A 17,716-nucleotide genomic window follows, 5' to 3' on the forward strand; every position below is an offset into this window, starting at 1 on the left:
ATGTTTGTACCCAAAAGCTACACTTTTTTCTAACTAAAGTAATGGTACATCTCCCCCTAATTAAACATTGTGTTAATCACAGAAGCAATACTTGCTCAAGCTATATTTCTCATCAGGAAAGCAAGTCACAGCAAGCTTAAGTGACCTGCTAAGGTAAGAAAACTTTTAGACTTGAACCCAGGACTCTTTGCTTCCCATACTCTCCTCCTTAAAAATGTCTCTTTCCTCCATCCTTCCTACTTCTCCAATGTTAAATGCTTCAGTATACGCCTGCATGGCGGAGGCTGTTGTACCTTCATGTCCCAGTGATGTTTGCATTCATGTATTATCTAAAGTCTTCCAAGCATTTGGTAGATTGTGCTTGCATCAAGCTTCTGTTTTCAGCCTGAGGATTATTTATTGAACTGATGCTTGCTGTTTCATTAGGGAATATTTATTGAGCCTGGCAGAAGAGCTGACTAGGTAGTAGAGTCAAGCCTCAACCACTCAATGTGCTGTGATCTGGAAAAGAGAGTTCTAACAGGGCATTGAAGACAAACCCTGTCTACTTAGTAATTCTTGTGAGGGTTACTAGACACATTCCTGGTATAATGACATTTTGGGGGCCAGGGAAATAGATCAAGGCCACCCTCTCTAGTATTGTGGATTCAGCTGCCAGAAGGCACTGAGGACTTGGCTTACCTTTCCCTGGCTGTGTCATTTCTGTCACCTCCTGTGAGATTAGCAGGGGTGACAGGCATCTCTATTAAGAAGTCTGCATGTAAATATAGCTGTATCTTCCAGTGTGTTATCCTGAGGACAAAATAGTTGCCTCCCCTGCAGGATCCTGCAGTGTCTGGATTAGACGCCAATGGTAGCAGTATGCCAAGCATGAGATATCCTGTTCTTCCCTGCCAAGCAAACACCAGCTTCCTCTTTGGTGGCACATTTAAAGGGATGGTCTCCACTCTTCTTATGTGGCAGTGACAGTGGGGGAGAGCTTTCAACATGGGCAGTTTAGTGGCTTAGTGGAAGAGGCCACTGAGATGTACTTTAGGTTGCAGATGCCTTCTTGGACTGTAAATTCCCTTGTGTGCTGTTATATTGCTTTGGAGAACTGGTTTAATGTTCAATGCAAGATGAAGGCAGAACTGGTTAGGAAGAAACGAATGATTTATTCCACTGAGTAGCTGGGTTATGCAAATGTTCCTTCCTTTCTTGGAGAGAGTGCCATTTGGGAATCATTTCCTTTGATATTCACAAGGCGATTCCCCACATAAACTCAAGTCTTTACATGACTTCATATATTTGTATTCCCATGTGCTGGTGAAATACTTTAAGCTTTGAGGTACTGGGTTAAGGACACAAGCAGGGCATGTCTCTGTCCTAACAAAGAATCTGGAAGGCCTTTCCTTGAGGACTAGAGCTTTACAGTAAAATGTTGGATGCTATGAAAAGAGAGTGCAGAACTATGTTCCTGGTTCTACCACATTCCAGCTGTGTGACGTTGGGTAGCTATGTGACATTTTGCCTCTTTGGATTTTGATTTTCCTGAGTGTGAAATAGAGATAATAAACTCTGTGTTGCCATACCCACCTCACATGGTAATTCTGAAAATCAAATAAGATACCATGTGAAAGCACTAGAAAAAGTATAAAAAGCTATAAAATGTAAGGAATTATTAGTCCTATTATTCATTCAGCAATTATTTATTGAATACCTACTATGTGGTAGACACTGTTCTTACACTTAGAAAAAAACAGAGATCCCTGCCTTCATGGAGCATAACGTTCTAGAGAGTGGAGCCAGAAAATAAATGATATTCATAACAAAGAAGTAAACCATATAATATCTGTAGAAAGTGATAAGTTCTAAGAAAAGTGAAAAAAAGAAAAAAGAAAAATGAAAAAGTAGAGCAGAGTGAGGAAGATTCAGGAGTCTGAGGTTGGGAGGGGGAGGTTCAATTTAATTTAAAAAATTTGTTGTTAGTACTATTATTATTATTGTTGTTGTTGCTGTTGTTGTTATTATTATTCTTATTCTTATTATTAGTGGTTGGTCAGTACAGGGACTGAAACATAGACCAGAAGTTGTTTTTAAAATGTGGTAAGTAAAGCCCTCATTGAGAAGGCACAATATAAGCAAAGAGTCTGAAGGAGGTGAGGGATTTAGCTATTCATATACCCCAGTCAAGACCATTCCAGGCATAAGAAATAGCCAGTGCTAAGTGCTTAAAGAGGGAGAGTGCCTGGTGAATCTGAGGAATGACAAAGTGGCCAGAGTGGCTGGAACAGAGGGAAGGGAAAATAGAAGATGAAGTATGAAGTGGCATATTATAGAGGACCATGTAAGCCACTATAAGGACTTAGGTTTTACTCTGAAGGAAATGTCACCATCAGAGGGTTTTAAATGGAGGAGTGACATAATTTGACGTCCATTATAAAGGGATCACTCTGGCTGTTGTGTTGAGCACAGACTGTAGTGAAGGTAGGCAAGGGGAATCCTGTTAGGAGGCTGTTGAAATAAGGTGGCTTATAATGCCAAATGATTAGATTGTGAATATGTTTTGAATGTGGAGCCAATGGTATATCCTGGCGGATTGGCCGTGGGTTGTGGGCAAAAGAAGAGTCAGATAAACCTAAGATTTTATACTCTGAGCAGTTATAAAATCTACTGAGAAGGGGAAAGCTGTAGGTGGAGTAGGCTTTGAAGGGAAGACTAAGGATCCAGTTTCGGACATACTGAGTTTTAGAGATCAGAAATCAATGTGAAGACAATTAGATACAGAAGTATGGGATTCCGAGAAAGGTCTGAGCGGCTAAATAAATTTGGGAGTCATCTGCATATAGATGTTATTTATAGCCTGTATGAGATCACCAAGACAGTGCAATAGATGAAGAGGAAGACTTGGGGAGTGATCAACTGTGTCAAATGCTGCTTATAGGACAAGTAAGATGAAGACTAAGAATTAACAATTGGATTTATTAGTGCAGAAGTCTCTGGTGACTTTAACAAGGGTAGTTAGGTGGAGTGGCCATTATATTTAATTAAAAGTGTGTTTTAGAACATAAATATTTAACCTGGTAATATCAGTCATAAGAGTGGAGATATTTTGTTCCTGTTGAGTGAGGCTTCCTTGAGATTCCCCTGCCTCTAGCAAATATTAAAAAGAGAATCTTAGCTCGTCCCTTTTGCAGCCATTGCTGAGGTGGCAGCGGCCAAAACGAAGTTCAATCCCTCTGTGATTTCTGATGGAAGCAGGAACCGTAAAAGGCATTCAATGCACCTTCCCACATTCGCAGGAAGATTACATCTTCCCCTCTTTCCAAAAAGCTGAGACAGAAGTACAATGTTCGATCCATGCCCATTCAAAAAGATGATAAAGTTCAGGTTATGCAAGGACACTATAAAGTTCAGCAAATTGGCAAAGTAGTCCAGGTTTACAGGAAGAAATATGTCATCTACATTGAACGGGCACAGCAGGAAAGGGCTATTGGCACACTGTCCATGTGGGCATTCACCCCAGCAAGGTGGTTATGTACTAACCAGGCTAAAACTGGACAAGGACCAAAAAAAGGTCCTTGAACGGAAAGCCAAACCTTGCCAATAGGAAAGGAAGGGGCAAATATAAGGAAGAAACAATTGAGAAGATGCAGGAATTAAGTAACTTTACATATGACTTTCATTAAAAACTGCCAAGATGAAAACAAAAAAAAAAAGGGGGGAATCCTATAAGGAAAACTCCATCTTTTTACCTGAGCAGCATTCTGGTTCGATGTTGGGAGTGCTCTTGCCAGAGGATGGCGCTGTGGCCTTGGTGTGCATTATCTGAGTGTCAAGCATATAGGCAATGGGATTCACTCTTTACCCATGTTTAAAACACTGCCCACCACAGCTTGACATCAGTGCCTTATTTCATGGTCAGAAGAACGATAAATGCTGGCGAGGTTGCGGAGAAAAAGGAACTCTCATACATTGTTGGTGGGACTCAAAATGGTGCAGCCTCTATGGAAAACGGTATGGAGGTTCCTCAAACAACTGCAGATAGATCTACCATACGACCCAGCTATCCTACTGTTGGGAATATACCCAGAGGAATGGAAATCATCAAGTCGAAGGTATACCTGTTCCCCAGTGTTCATTGCAGCACTCTTTACAATAGCCAAGAGTTGGAACCAGCCCAAATGTCCATCATCTGATGAGTGGATACGGAAACTGTGGTACATCTACACAATGGAATACTACTCAGCTATAAAAACGAATGAAATACTGCCATTTGCAACAACATGGATGGACCTTGAGAGAATTATATTAAGTGAAACAAGTCAGGCACAGAAAGAAATACCACATGTTCTCACTTATTGGTGGGAGCTAAAAATTAATATATAAATTCACACACACACACACACACACACACACACACACACACACACACACACACAAAACTGGGGGGGGGGGGGAAGAAGATATAACAACCACAATTACTTGAAGTTGATACGACAAGCAAACAGAAATGACATTTTTGGGGGGGTGGGGGGGAAGGAGGAGGGAGGGAGGTTTTGGTGATGGGGAGCATTAATCAGCCACAATGTATATCGACAAAATAAAATTAAAAAAAAAAAAAAATAAAACACTTTACAAACCTTGGGAGGTAGAGTTATGAAAGGAAATTCATGTGCAAGGGCAAAGCATTTTTCTTTTTAAAGTATTAGTAATTTTTTTTCTGCTTCATTTCTTCCAATTTATTGTGAGTATATCTATGTCAGAGGTAAAAAATGAAGAAGTTAGAAAGCAGGAGCCCAAGTACTCTTATCTTATTTTTTATTATCATGGATCAGAATATGGTCTTAAGATGACTTTAATGTTCATCTAGGTTTTTGGTATCTTTCCTTTTTACTAGGGCTTTCTAATGGTAGGTGCATTCTGGGAACAATAGTACATAGGGATGGGGGCAATGAAATGCTTGTTCTCAAGGGGAGTTTTGGCCTTTGATCCACTTGGTAAGCCAGCTGCCATGGCTACATTGTGTTTTTATTGATATCTGAACACTGGTTCCTATTCTGCTGATGATTTGGAGGTCCCCAGAGCATCATTAGGCAGACCACAGTGTAGCAGACTGCACAAAGGATCTAAAGTCTGAAGAATCAGCTTCTTATCCTTGCTCTGCTGTGCAGTCTTGGCAAGTCACTTAGCCTCTTTGGGTCTTTACTTCCTCAGTTGTAAAATAGGTATAATCCTTACTGCACAGGATTATTGTAAGTTAATATATGTAAATGTGCTGAGGATATAATTATCAGAGGGAGGAAACTGTAAAACACTGGAATGAACTACCAAGGGAATTTTATTTTGAAATTATTAAAAACAAAAGCACCCTTCCTTTGGTGGACAGGCATTAAGCACATTTGCAGGCAGAGGGAAGAAATATGTGATCTCTGATCTTTTTTCCAGGTGGTAAAATAAATGAATCTGGTCTCTCTTGGCAAGCTGGCATTTGCCACCGAAACAGAGAGGAGGCCACAATTCGTGCTTAGTCTTGCTCTTGTTTAATTTCTGAGATGTATTTCTGAAGTTCAGGAGCAAATTCAGGCTAGGATGGTAAGGAGTAAAGGGTAAACAAAGATATTTGCAGATTGCTTCCTTTCATTCCCAAATGATTCACATAGGAAGACTTGAAAATCTGGGCTGGTTCCAGCGAAGTCATGCTAGACATAGAGTAATGGGCCTTCATTATCTAGCTTCAATGACCTTGCCAATTACTTTCCAAGTGGATGTTTCCAAGGAATAACTGGTCAATGCTTTGAAAGAACCATTGCCATAATACCAAGTGGAGGGCCTTCTCTGTGCAGCTGGCAGTGTATTGGGAGCATAGGTAATGAGTAATCCACAGTGTAGTCAGCTTTCGCCACGGCAGAAATGGTGCACATGTAGCTACAGCCCTGCCAGAGCTCAGAGCCTGAGTGAGGAAGTGCTTCAAAGTCAGAGGAAGTTAGACTAGGAGGATTTGATAATCCCCAAGAATTCCCTACGGTTGTTAATTGTTTTCAGGTCTCGTGTAAGGGTCATGCATGAGCTACGAGTAAGAGCCCAAGACAGTCCTGTTCCCTCACCTCTTTGTCCAAGTTCAAAGTCAATCGTCTAATGTTGGTTCTATGAGATGAGTTGTATCTCTGGTACTTCCTTCCAGTTTTTGTAATGCCTGTAGCCATCTCCTCTTTTGCCTTCCAGGTGTCATGAACCAGTAGCCAGGATGTACTACACAGTTTCCTGGATCCTGGAATTTCTTTGGCACAATTATATCAGCTAGCATTTATTAGGCACTTACCATATGTGAGACACCATTCTAAACTTGTTGCATGTATTAACTCATGTAATTCTCAACAACTGTTATTATCATTTTACAGATGAGGAAACTGAGGCAAAGAGTAGTTTAGCATCCCTCCAGTTAGTAAACGTTGAAGTTGGAATCCAAATGTAGGTCTCTTTGACACCAGATCCTATCCTTATAACTACTAGTATCATTATGTTGTCTCTCCCAAAGAGAACATACAAACAAACACAACTTTCTTTTTTCCCTCTTAGAAAGCTGAGGGAAGACTTGGAAATAGAACCTCTTTTCCTGTTACCTCCAAGTTCTGATTTTATTTCCCTTATTTTAGACCCTGTCCTCTGCACTGGTAATATTAAAAAACCAAAAATCTTTCTAGAAGTATTACATCTCTTTTCAGACTTTCTGGGGGCTTCTCACAGCAGCCAAGCTTCAGGGACAATCCTGTGCAGGGTCCCACTATGTCAAGATGGGGTGGCTGTCTTCATGTTTGAACAGTGTTTTGAGGAAACTACATGTCTGTCTAGGAAAATAACCAGAGATATATTTTAAAAAGTGGTTGTTTTCTCTAGTGACCAAGTTGTTTTTCTGAAGGGTAAGCAGGAGTCTGCGATTCTCTCTGCAGCAACGAGCAAATCTGGAGGAGGAGGAAAGAAATTCAGTAGACTTTGGTTTAAAATGACCATAAGGACATTTCCTACTCCCCCTTTATTCAGTTTCTGTTTTGAATTTTTCATATATTTTCAAGAAGGGCCCATGTTTAGCTCCTCAGCTGCACAATTCTTTTCTTTCTTGATAAATTAAAGATGGTTCATGGGGATTTTAAATGTCAGATCCTATAACAGGCAAATGCCTTATTGCACACAGTTTTTTTTTTTTGGCACAGGTTTGTAGCTTTAAAAAAAGAGTGTAAAGGGTAAATCCTGTTGTTTTGTTCACTGTATTCCCCCAGAGATGCTCCTGCTATGTAAAAATTATAACATATGCCTTTTGGGGACAAGGTCCCCTTGATGTTTCCTTGGGGTGGGGAAAGCAATGAGAAGTTATGTATATGTAGAGGTGGTTTTTTTAAAAAAAATCTATATCGAATACATGCATCCAAATGGTACTGCAGCCAAGAAAAGGGAGCGCTATGAAAAAATTTCCTGTTTGTAAATAGGAAGCCGGCACCCATACTCACCAAAGGCACATTTTAATCTCTCCCACATAACTGCCTCTGTTCCCCTTGGATATAAACTAATTTACCTTGCCTGATGCAGAAAAGCTTATCAACTATAAACAGAGACCCAGAGGATTTGGATTCCTTTGCTCCTTTACTCCTTTTCCATCCTAGTGTTAGACACTTATTGCCAGTTTTCTGGTTAGGAGCATTGCAAAGTAGCAGGGTAGAGCTTTCAGTTAAAAGAAAAATGGTGGCTTTTGATTAGTTGTGCTGACAAAAATGTCATAGGAGGGAGAGAGATTAATAAAAATTAAGTGGAGTTAAAGATCCTAGTTAGCAGATGGCTAGCATGGCCTCTGTCCCAGCTATCTTTCTGCGCCTCTTGTAAGATGTGGGTTATCTCACCTTGTATCAATTAAAAACTCTGTCTGGCAATCAGGGCCTCTTGCCTCAGCACTGCCATGAAGTGGAGAGCCACACAGGCCAAAGGAACCCTTCCCTGCACATTCATACTTCATTCCATTTTCATTAGCTCTGGTGACTGTCCTGCCAAACCCTAGCAAGACTCTCATCACTCTCTTGCTGTTTTCTCTAGTTTTATAAGAAGACCCGAAATTAAAAAATAAAATAAGTTTTTTAGGTATGGCATATGGGGTACTTCAAAAAGTTTGTGGAAAAATGTAATTAAAAGACAATGGTGAATCTTTCCATGAACTTTTTGAAGACCCCTGTACAGTGATGTGCACAAATTCTAAGGGTGCATCTTAATGCTTTTTTGCTTTTTTGCATATGTAATCATATCAAGACATGGAACAATCCCAGCACTCCACAAGGCTTCCTCATATCCCTTTACAGTCAATAACCCCCTACCCAAAGGTGACCACTCTGTTCACTTCTGTCCCATAGATTTGTCTGTCTGGTCTTTGAATTCATATATATGGAATGATATGAAATCTACTTTTTAAAAAAGTTGGTTATGAATATTCATGAGATTCTTTTGACATTTTTGTATATGTATTCTGGTGGATATTCACACTCTTTTATTTTGGTTATATACTTAGGAGTAGAATTGCACTGTCATGTGATAGAGGTATGTTTAATAGATACTGCCAAATAGTTTCCAAAGTAGTTGTGCCACTTAACACTTTCACCAGCAGTGTATGAGAGTTCCATTTCCTCCATGTTCTCCTCAATGCTTGGTATGGTCAGTCTTTTAAACTTTAGCTATTCTGGTGGGGTTTTGTGAATCTCATTGTAGTTTTAATTTGCATTTCCCTGATAAGTAATACTGATGAACACACCTATTCATGTGCTTGTAAGCTATCTGCATATTCTCTTCTGTGAAGTGGCAGTCAATTCTTTTTTTTAATGTTTTTTATAATTAGGATTGTTTGTCTTTTTCTTATTTGTAGGAGTTTAAAAATGTATGTGTATAGTGGTTATAAGTCCTTTGTTGGATATATATACTGTATTGTGAATATTTTCTCCAGTCTGTGGTTGGTCTTTTCACCCTCTTAAGTTATCTTTTGATAAACAAAAGTTCTTTATTTAATGAAATCCAATTTATTCATCTTTTCTTTCATAGTTAATATTTTCTGTGTCCTATAAGAAATCTTTGCCTACCTAAGATCATAAAGATTTTCTCCAATGGTTTGATATAGAAGCTTTATTGTTTTACTTTTCATATTTAGGCAAATAACCCATTTCAAATTATTATTATTATTATTATTATCATTATTATTATTATTATTATTATTATTGTATCTGGTGTGAGGTACAGGCCATGATTCCATTGATTTGTTTGTCTGTCCTTGTGCTAGTACTATGCTGTCTTAATTTCTGTAGCTGTATAGCTAACATTGATATCTGATAGCATTTGTCCTCCAATTTTGTTCTTCTTTGAGATGTTTCACTAAACTAAGCCCTTTATATATCCTTATATGTTTTAGAGTTACTTTGCGCAAAGTGCCCTTTGGGAATGGTTTTGATCTCATTGACTAATTAGCTTCCCCTACATCCCTCTAACTTCAAATTCTAGGTAATCTTTTGAGGTGGAGACCAGTAGCGTGTTTGTGGCAGTCTCCTTCCTCTAGTGAGAATTTGTCTCTGAAGCACCGGGAGACCGTGAGAGATTTCACTCTGCCTTTTCTGCTCAAGCACCAGCATAAACTCAGCTAACTTCAGGTAAGAAAAACTAGCCCAGCATTTCGGGCTTCTCAAGTTTCCAACCTATTATGCTAGCCTCCCTCAACTGACAACAGTTATGTCGATTTCTCCTTTTCCTTAGTATAGTCCCTTCTGCCTTAGGACCAAGCTTCATATTCAACCTGTGCTCAGAATTAGCAAATGCTTGGGAGAAAAAACCTGTGACTGTCAGCTCACTTTGAAATTTTAGTTCATTTTGTCCTTTTTTCCACAGCTGGTTAATGTCTTTAAACCTACTGATTTTGCAATTTTTTTTGGGGGGGGGGTGTTTCTTTTAGCTGTGGCAGGAGTGTTCATAGCACAAGTCCAGAAATCATTTAATAGGCAGAGCCTTGACCCCCTCGTCCATCTCAGCTCTATCACAGGTGAGTAGTTTATGAGTGTCTGGACCAATTCAATAGGTCAGTGGAAGGGCAGATAACAGACACATCCCTGAACCTCCCTGTCACAAATGATGGTGATTTCCTAAGGGACTGACCAGGCTCTTTCCAACCTTTGGCCTTAGTCAGATTCAACCAGTTCAGTAAGTTTCTAGGGACAGTAAGTGAGATTAACATTCTTAGTTCTATTCCTCTTTAGTAAAATGAGATATCAGCTCTGACCCAACTAAGGCAAATTTGCTCCTGTAAGCACCTGAATCTGTGCCCTCTGTATTAAGACTTTGGAAGTCAGTATTAAGACTTTTGGAAGCTGACTTCCAGCTCTGCATCTTTATTTACCATGTGACCGTGGGCAAACTACTTAACCTCTTTGATCTTCAATTTTTCCATCTATAACTTCATGAGGTTATTTTATTGTGAGGATTAAATATACTAATAAAAGAAAAGTGAGTTTTACAATGCTCAACACATAGTAGGTCTCCCGTAAGTGTGAGAATTTATTAGAATAATTATTTATGGGCATGCCATCTTGTCTGATAGTACTTTTTGAGACAGGGGACTTTGCTTTCTTATTTTTTTGGTGGGAGTAAAATTTACATACATTGAAATGTACAAATCTTAAAAGTATCATTCAATGAGTTTTCATAAATGCATACTCCTGCATGATCATTATCATTACCCTAGAAAGTTCTTATAGCCCCTTCCCAATCTGTTCTCACTTCCCTAGATGCAACCACTGTTCTGATTTTTTCACCATAGATTACTTTGCATTGTCTAGAATTGTATATGAATGGATTTGTACAGTATATATTCTTTTGTGTCTGGCTTCTTTCATCAAGTATAGTGTTTCTGATATTCACACGTTGTTGCCCCTATTAGCAGTGCCTTTCTTTTTATTGATTTTTATTTTTATCACATTGTGTAAATATGCCATGGATTGTTCATCCATTCTCCTCTTGATAGACACCTGGGATCTTTCCATTCTTTTTGGCTATTATGCATAAAGTTGCTATAACCATTCTCGTAAGAGTCTCTGTGAACTTTCACTTCTCTTGGGTCAATACGTAGGAGTAGAATTGCTGGGATATAGAGGTGAATGCTTAGTTTTACAAGAAACTGACAGATGTTTTCTGCAAAAGGTTGTACTATTTTACATTTCCACAAGCAATGTGTGAGAATTCTGGTTGTACTACATCTTTGTCAACATTTGGTGTTGTCAGTCTTTAATTTTAGCTAGTTTAGTGAGTGTATTGTGTATCTTATTGTGATGTTAACTTGCATTTCCCTGATGACTAATGATGTTGAGTACGTTTTCATGTGCTTATTAGCTATTCATTTCTCTTCCTTTGTGAAAATGGTCAAATCTTTTGCTCATTTTTAACTGGCTTGTTTGTCTTTTTATTGTTGAGTTGTAGGAGTTCTTTATATATTCTAGTTACCAGTTCTTTGACATATATATGTTTTGTAAATATTTCCTCTCAGTCTGTGGGTTGCCTGTTCATTTTATTAACCATATGTTCTCATGAGTTGGTTCATCTTTGTACCCCCTGCTATCCCTATGTATGGTTGCAGCTTGATAATACTTAATGGATGAGCTAAAAGTTGTTCCTCCCTCCTTCCTTCCCTTCCTTCCTTTATTCAAAGACACTTACTGATTATCTTATATGTGGTAGGCACTCTTCTGTTCCTTGGGGGATACAGAAGAAAACAAAACAGGCATATTTTCTAATTTCATGACACTTACATTTTAGTCTATATGTACGTGGGATAGGGTGGGAGACAGAAAAACATACAAACAAACAAGGAAATATGAGCTAGTTATAGGTGCCATAATGTAAAAATGCACTGTATGCTTAATGGGAAAGGGATGATTAGGGGCTTTATTCAGGTTGGGGGGTAAGAAATTTGAGGAGATGATATTTAACCTGAGACCAGTATGACAAGAAATTATTTTTTTCTGTAGGGGAAAGGGATCCCAGGCAGAGGAAAAAGCTAATAAAAAGCTTCTTAAAGTGAGTTGGGGCTAGGCACCAACTACCCAAAATATCCCTTTAGGCAAACTAAGGTATCTGGGGTTGGTTGCTTTGGAAGTTACCATAACTGGAATAAGCTGATGCTATATTCTTGCTATTTCTTAGTATTACAGTACTTAGCAGTTTCTCAACACCCTCCTTACCCTCCTTGCCCTCCCCTTCCCCGCAAGCTCCTAGGTTCCAAGATGCTTTGAAAATAAAAATTAAGGATTAGCTACCAAAAGGGTCAACAGAGTTAAGGCTAGGTCAGAAAATTTTTTTGCCATCAAAGGTAGCCAAGCCATAGAGATAATAAATCAAGGGCCACATAAAGTAATAAGTAACTACATTTGTTTTATAAGAGCAAAATATGAAATGTTCTCCCTCTCTGCATTTTACATTTAGATTGTGTAATGTACAACTCAATAAATGCGTTATCAATTTGATGAGTAGAATATAATTTATTTCTAAATTTTTCTCAGTTTAGGGCCGGCCTGTGGCTCACTTGGGAGAGTGCGGTGCTGACAACACCAAGGCCACGGGTTCGGATCCCTATATAGGAATGGCCGGTTTGCTCACTTGGGAGAGCGTGGTGCTGAAAACACCAAGTCAAGGGTTAGGTCCCCTTACCGGTCATCTTTAAAATAGAAAAAAATAAAAATAAATTTTTCTCAGTTTAGGAAGAAAGATAAAAGAAAAGATGATGAGAAAGGATAGCAGAAGATGGAGAGAGTGAAATGGAATGAAACACATAAGTGAATAAATGAAGGCAAAAGGAGAAATAAGATTCCTAGAGGGAAATAGAGAAGCTGAGGAAAAAACTGTGAAAGGGAAGCCAGAAGTTAAATAGGTTTTGTGTGAAAATGTTCCTGTCACCTTCTTGTGCCTTTGGGCTATGGACACCATAGTTGGTTATTGGTTCCTTTGAAAAACATGATGGTACTCTCTAACAATATTTAACATGCATGAATGTCTTTCCATTCTACTGAGCTGATGCATGCTCTACATTTATGCCAAATTCCTTTCACTGATTTCTTTCCGTATTTCTTTCCACCAGACTGCTTTTTCTCTAATCAAAAAACAGAGACTCTGATTTAATAAAACAAACTGCTATGACTCTAGTACCCATTCTCCCATATTTCAGACGGAAAGTTGCCTTCAACCAAAATCATGCTTTCTGGTTATCATTGTCAAGGCAAATCCCATGTATATTGGCAGGATTTTGGACAAGACAAATTGCAGTGGTATGACAGGCCTTATGCTAAGTGGAGACAGTATATAACTGAGTGGTTCAAACTAGGCCCTGTAGAGACCAGCAAGCTCCATGTACAAATCACAGACCATCTAGCTCAAGATTTGCTGTACTCCAGTAAACATCCAAGGAGTACAGTCAGCTGGAGGTGAAGCCTGGGGCTTGCTGGGCTCCACTCTGGTCAGAACTGCTAGAAATTGGGCAATAATAGACTTGGCAATATCCTAAAGGAGTGAAATAGATGGCTGCTTTCTAAGACTCTCCACTGGGGTAGGGGTGGGGGGAAGACTGAGGCTGGAGAAAGAAAATCAGCCCAGTTTACAGGATTAGTAGCCAGAAATTTAATGTGTCCAAGAAAACAATTGGCCAAAGGTATTTAGCTACTCTGATCAAGTACAAACTGGAGATGTATGCTCTAATAAGTGGAAAGTTACAGACTGGACGATTGCAGGAAAAATGGTCTGGTGAAGGGAGATATGAAAAGAAATAAATGAAAAGAATTTAGCAATTCATGTAGTACATATATCAGCTCATCGGAATGGGAAGACAGAATAATCTACTTGGAATGAGAGAAGAGACAACCTGGCCCCCTAAAACTAATGTGGACCCTGCAGCCTTGGGGACTCTAAGTTCCAACTCAGCTCTCCTGTCAGTTTGACTTAAGATTGTAGAATGGGCATGTAAAGCCTCAGGGCATATGGATGTGACTGTACTAGGTAAGCAGAGGAGAAAGAGTGAAAAAAACTATGAATCAAAAAAAAAAACAAAGTGAGTAAGCAATATGAGATATATCAAATTACTAAAAATGTCTTTTATCTTCAACAAATTAATTTTAAGGGAGGGTGATGAGTGGTAAACCAGATAAATGTGGCAGGTAGATTATATTGGGCCAATCCCTAGATTTGTAAAGCAAGTAATATTGCCTTACAGAAGTGTATACTCACCAGACATGCAGATGAAAATATGAGGGTACTTCGAAAAGTTTATGGAAAGATTCATAGTATATTTTAATTCTATTTTTCCACAAACTTTTTGAAGTACCCTTGTAGTAAAACCAAGGCTTTAGACAAAGTTGTAGGAACTAGCTGCTAGATATGGAGGATAAGCAGTAATAGGAAATGACCAAGGAACTAATTTTACAACCAAAGTTGTCCAAAGTTTGTCAAAAGGCAGAGAATAGGGGACTTTCACTTGCTCTCAAGTCCTGTAATAAGAGATAAAGACCAAGAGAAATTCAAAGGAAAAAGAGGTAGTAGATCCACATAAAGCTGTCAAAAAAGTAGGAATAATAGCTAGAGATACCTTTTCAACCTTTTGGGCAACTCTTGATAGGGGTATCCTATAGCCAGAACCTGTAGGGTGAATAAAGGCTCAAGGATACTAATCTTTATATTTTTCTTTTCTATTATTAGATATACTTTGCTGATTTTTCTTGGCTGTGATGATCTGTCTGATGGTCATTATAATAGCAGTTCACTACTAGTACAAACAAGAGTTCCATATATAAATTTTGTGAAAGGTTCACCAACATCATCAAAAAGTTCTATAGATCAACATCCTCATTTCTCATCTAAACCAACCACAGAACCGTTGTCAGCCCCACAGGATCCACTGTCACCAAGAGTCCATTTGCTACAGCTTTTAGTAATATTTTATCTATTGAGAAGAGCACTGAAGCATGGAGCCTGCGTCAATCTCTGTATTACTTGGTGGACTTGCTGAATGTATGGAGTATTTAATAAGAATAGCTGAAGTGCTTTTACAATTGATTTCACAAGGACAAGAAGCTGCTTGTGTACAACAAAATAATATAGTAGTAGCTGATACACCTCCTCCTGACGAAGATTCACTACCAGATCTCGGTGATCTCTCAGATTTAGAAGCAATACTTGACACAAGAGAAGATGAAGCCCTACCTTCTGACGAAGTTACGATAGACATAGATGAGTTATATGAAGATGTGCTCTCTGTTATAAACAACGACTTAGCAAATGGATAAGACCTAATTTGCCCCTACCAGCATGTGAAAACTGATCATTTCTCCATTTCAAATATATTCTGATTTTTCTGGACATTAACAGTAAGAGTTTTTTCCTAGTTCTGCATATTTTCATTACTAATGACTTATAGAATAAGTAAGATTTGATTTACTTCCAGCAAAGGATGATCTCTTTTCCTCTTTGTTATTATTCAAAAAGCTCTGACTTTAGTGTTGTGGTTCTTCCTTTACCTGAACTTACTCTCCTGCTAAGATATCTGATGACGTGAACAAACAATATATTAAAAAAAAGAAACTCCTCACCTAACAACGGAGTGAAGAATTGATGAACACTATCACATCTTGGGACCCAATTTCATTGTTTTACAGTGAGTAGAAATTAAAAGGGGAAAATCCCTCAGGATAGTATTATAGCGAATACATTTGCATTAACAGGAAAATGTTGGGACACTTCTACTTGAAAAGATATAACTCCTTACTGGGCTGTTAAGAGAGAATGTGTCAAAGAATGCTATGCAGACTAAGGGAAATGATTCTGAAAGAGCAGCATCTACTAGATGATTAGACCGCAGAAAGGTTTTCAGATGACTGTTGCCAGGGAAAATCCTTTGAAAAAGCTGAGACTGGGAGGTTCCAATGCAGGACTGTTCCCGCAAATGCTGACCCACCTCGCATCTACTTTGCAATATTGTTTCCCAAATGTAAATAGCACATTATAGCAAATAACAAATGAGAGAAGTACTAGAAAGGCTAGACAGAGCCCTACAAAAATTATTCTCTAGTGGAAAGTCAAGCACCTATCACATAGGCCTAGAGATTATGGTCCACAAGTGGATGTGGATGAAGTATATCTTCTTGAGTATAGCTGAATTTATAAAGAATAGTTGATGGGCTTATTACAGTGGACCTGCTGCAACTTCGACTTAGAAATATTTGGTATTGACAGACAGGAGCAATAATGAATCTAAAGAAAATGTGGACTGTGCCATATTAACTCTACATATGATGGAAGGGGAAAATGTAATAGTTGAAGAACCCTCACATTAAAACAGAGAGGGACCAAATAAATGTTCAAGAAATTAATCGATCATACCAATTCCATGCCATACAGCACACTCACTTCTATTTGGAATAATAAGTACCCTTCAGACAAGACCATGGACACTATGGCCTTCCTTCCTAGAGAATGGCCTTTTCATCTCATGACATGGGCAACGACTAGGTAAAGACATAAAAATATGACACTGGACAATGTGGTATATGCAAATTGAGAAAAAAATGACACGTAGGAGGCACTCCTCACTAGTAGAAACCAGACTATACCAATTCATATAAAGTCCTAAAGCATATTAGCCTTAAGGGTTAAAATGACATTTAATACAGATGACTTCAGAGCTAATCCGTATGACAGGTGCTGCATCTAATTCTAAGTGAGGTCTGCATACATAAATGATTAGCTACCTTTAAAGACAAATGGGGGCAATTAAAGTCTATATAAGTAGGTCTTATTTGGATGAGCAGTAGCAGGAGAAACACAAGTGAGTTTGGCCACTAAGTTTTAGGATAAGGTGGTTTAACAAATTTAATCAAGAGGGTGCTGTATCAGAGATAGCTATCACAGACCCTTTTAAACATCAGAAGAACTTATGGAGCTATTCAACCTATTAATATGAGAAAATTCCACAATAAACTGCTATGTGGAAATATTGATAAGAGTAGATGAGGACCTAAGAAACATAGAGGGACAAACAAAGACATGATTAGAAAACATAAAAATTCTATTGTAGAGCAACTACTGTGTATGATTACAAGTCATGCCAGACAGCAGATTGAGGGACTTTGCTGCTACAATAACTGGATAAACCCTGACTTTTCCAGTGTAGGGGATTTTAGATAAGCAGGTATGTCCAAAATGGCAAATAATTGATGCAATGCAAAGAAAATATGCTAGATTAAACTAAACAGAATAGTGGGAAAGCAGGAAGAAACAGTTTATCCGTCCATTCCAATAAGAGCAGTTTTACAAGTAAGATTAGTGACAGCAGTTAAACAAGGAATCTATACCTTTAGTAATCAAAGAGAATAAGAACAGAGGCACCAGATAAAAGTTAAAAGATAGAACCTATACTTTAATTAAAGGTTTAGAAACATCGGGGGAAGATACACACTCCTCATGGGGAATTTGAACTTTAGGAAATTGGGCTATAATTTTGTGTCAAAATAAAACTCAAAGCATAAATATTCGGACAAGATCAGAAAACATATCCAAGGGGAGACTACCAGTCTGCTACAAATTCTATTTGGTGAACAATTTAGCTGTAAAAAGACAGATCTGGTGCTCCTCAAACATGGTAGATACTGAAGGGTAGCTATTCCTCCAAGTAGAACTCTGGAATATGGAC

At 38.5% G+C, this 17,716-nt stretch overlaps 2 protein-coding genes and 1 pseudogene across 2 annotated transcripts in view; 2 read left to right on the plus strand and 1 right to left on the minus strand.

The window, feature by feature from the left end:
- The window catches only part of TRPC5 (transient receptor potential cation channel subfamily C member 5), a 167,735-nt gene that overhangs the window by 86,813 nt on the left and 63,206 nt on the right, over positions 1–17,716 (minus strand). The window lies entirely within an intron of this gene.
- Positions 275–3,668, plus strand: LOC134367078 (large ribosomal subunit protein uL24-like; annotated as a pseudogene).
- On the plus strand, positions 14,994–15,314 carry TRPC5OS (TRPC5 opposite strand). The gene has a single exon (XM_063083707.1). It carries the CDS (start codon positions 14,994–14,996, stop codon positions 15,312–15,314), a length of 321 nt encoding a protein of 106 aa, XP_062939777.1.

The sequence above is a fragment of the Cynocephalus volans genome, chromosome X (assembly GCF_027409185.1).
Source record: "Cynocephalus volans isolate mCynVol1 chromosome X, mCynVol1.pri, whole genome shotgun sequence".
NCBI classification, from domain to species: Eukaryota; Metazoa; Chordata; class Mammalia; order Dermoptera; family Cynocephalidae; genus Cynocephalus; species Cynocephalus volans.

Excerpts from the sequence above, each read along its gene's own strand:
- TRPC5OS (XM_063083707.1), top strand. The coding sequence starts at position 14,994 with ATGGAGCCTGCGTCAATCTCTGTATTACTTGGTGGACTTGCTGAATGT.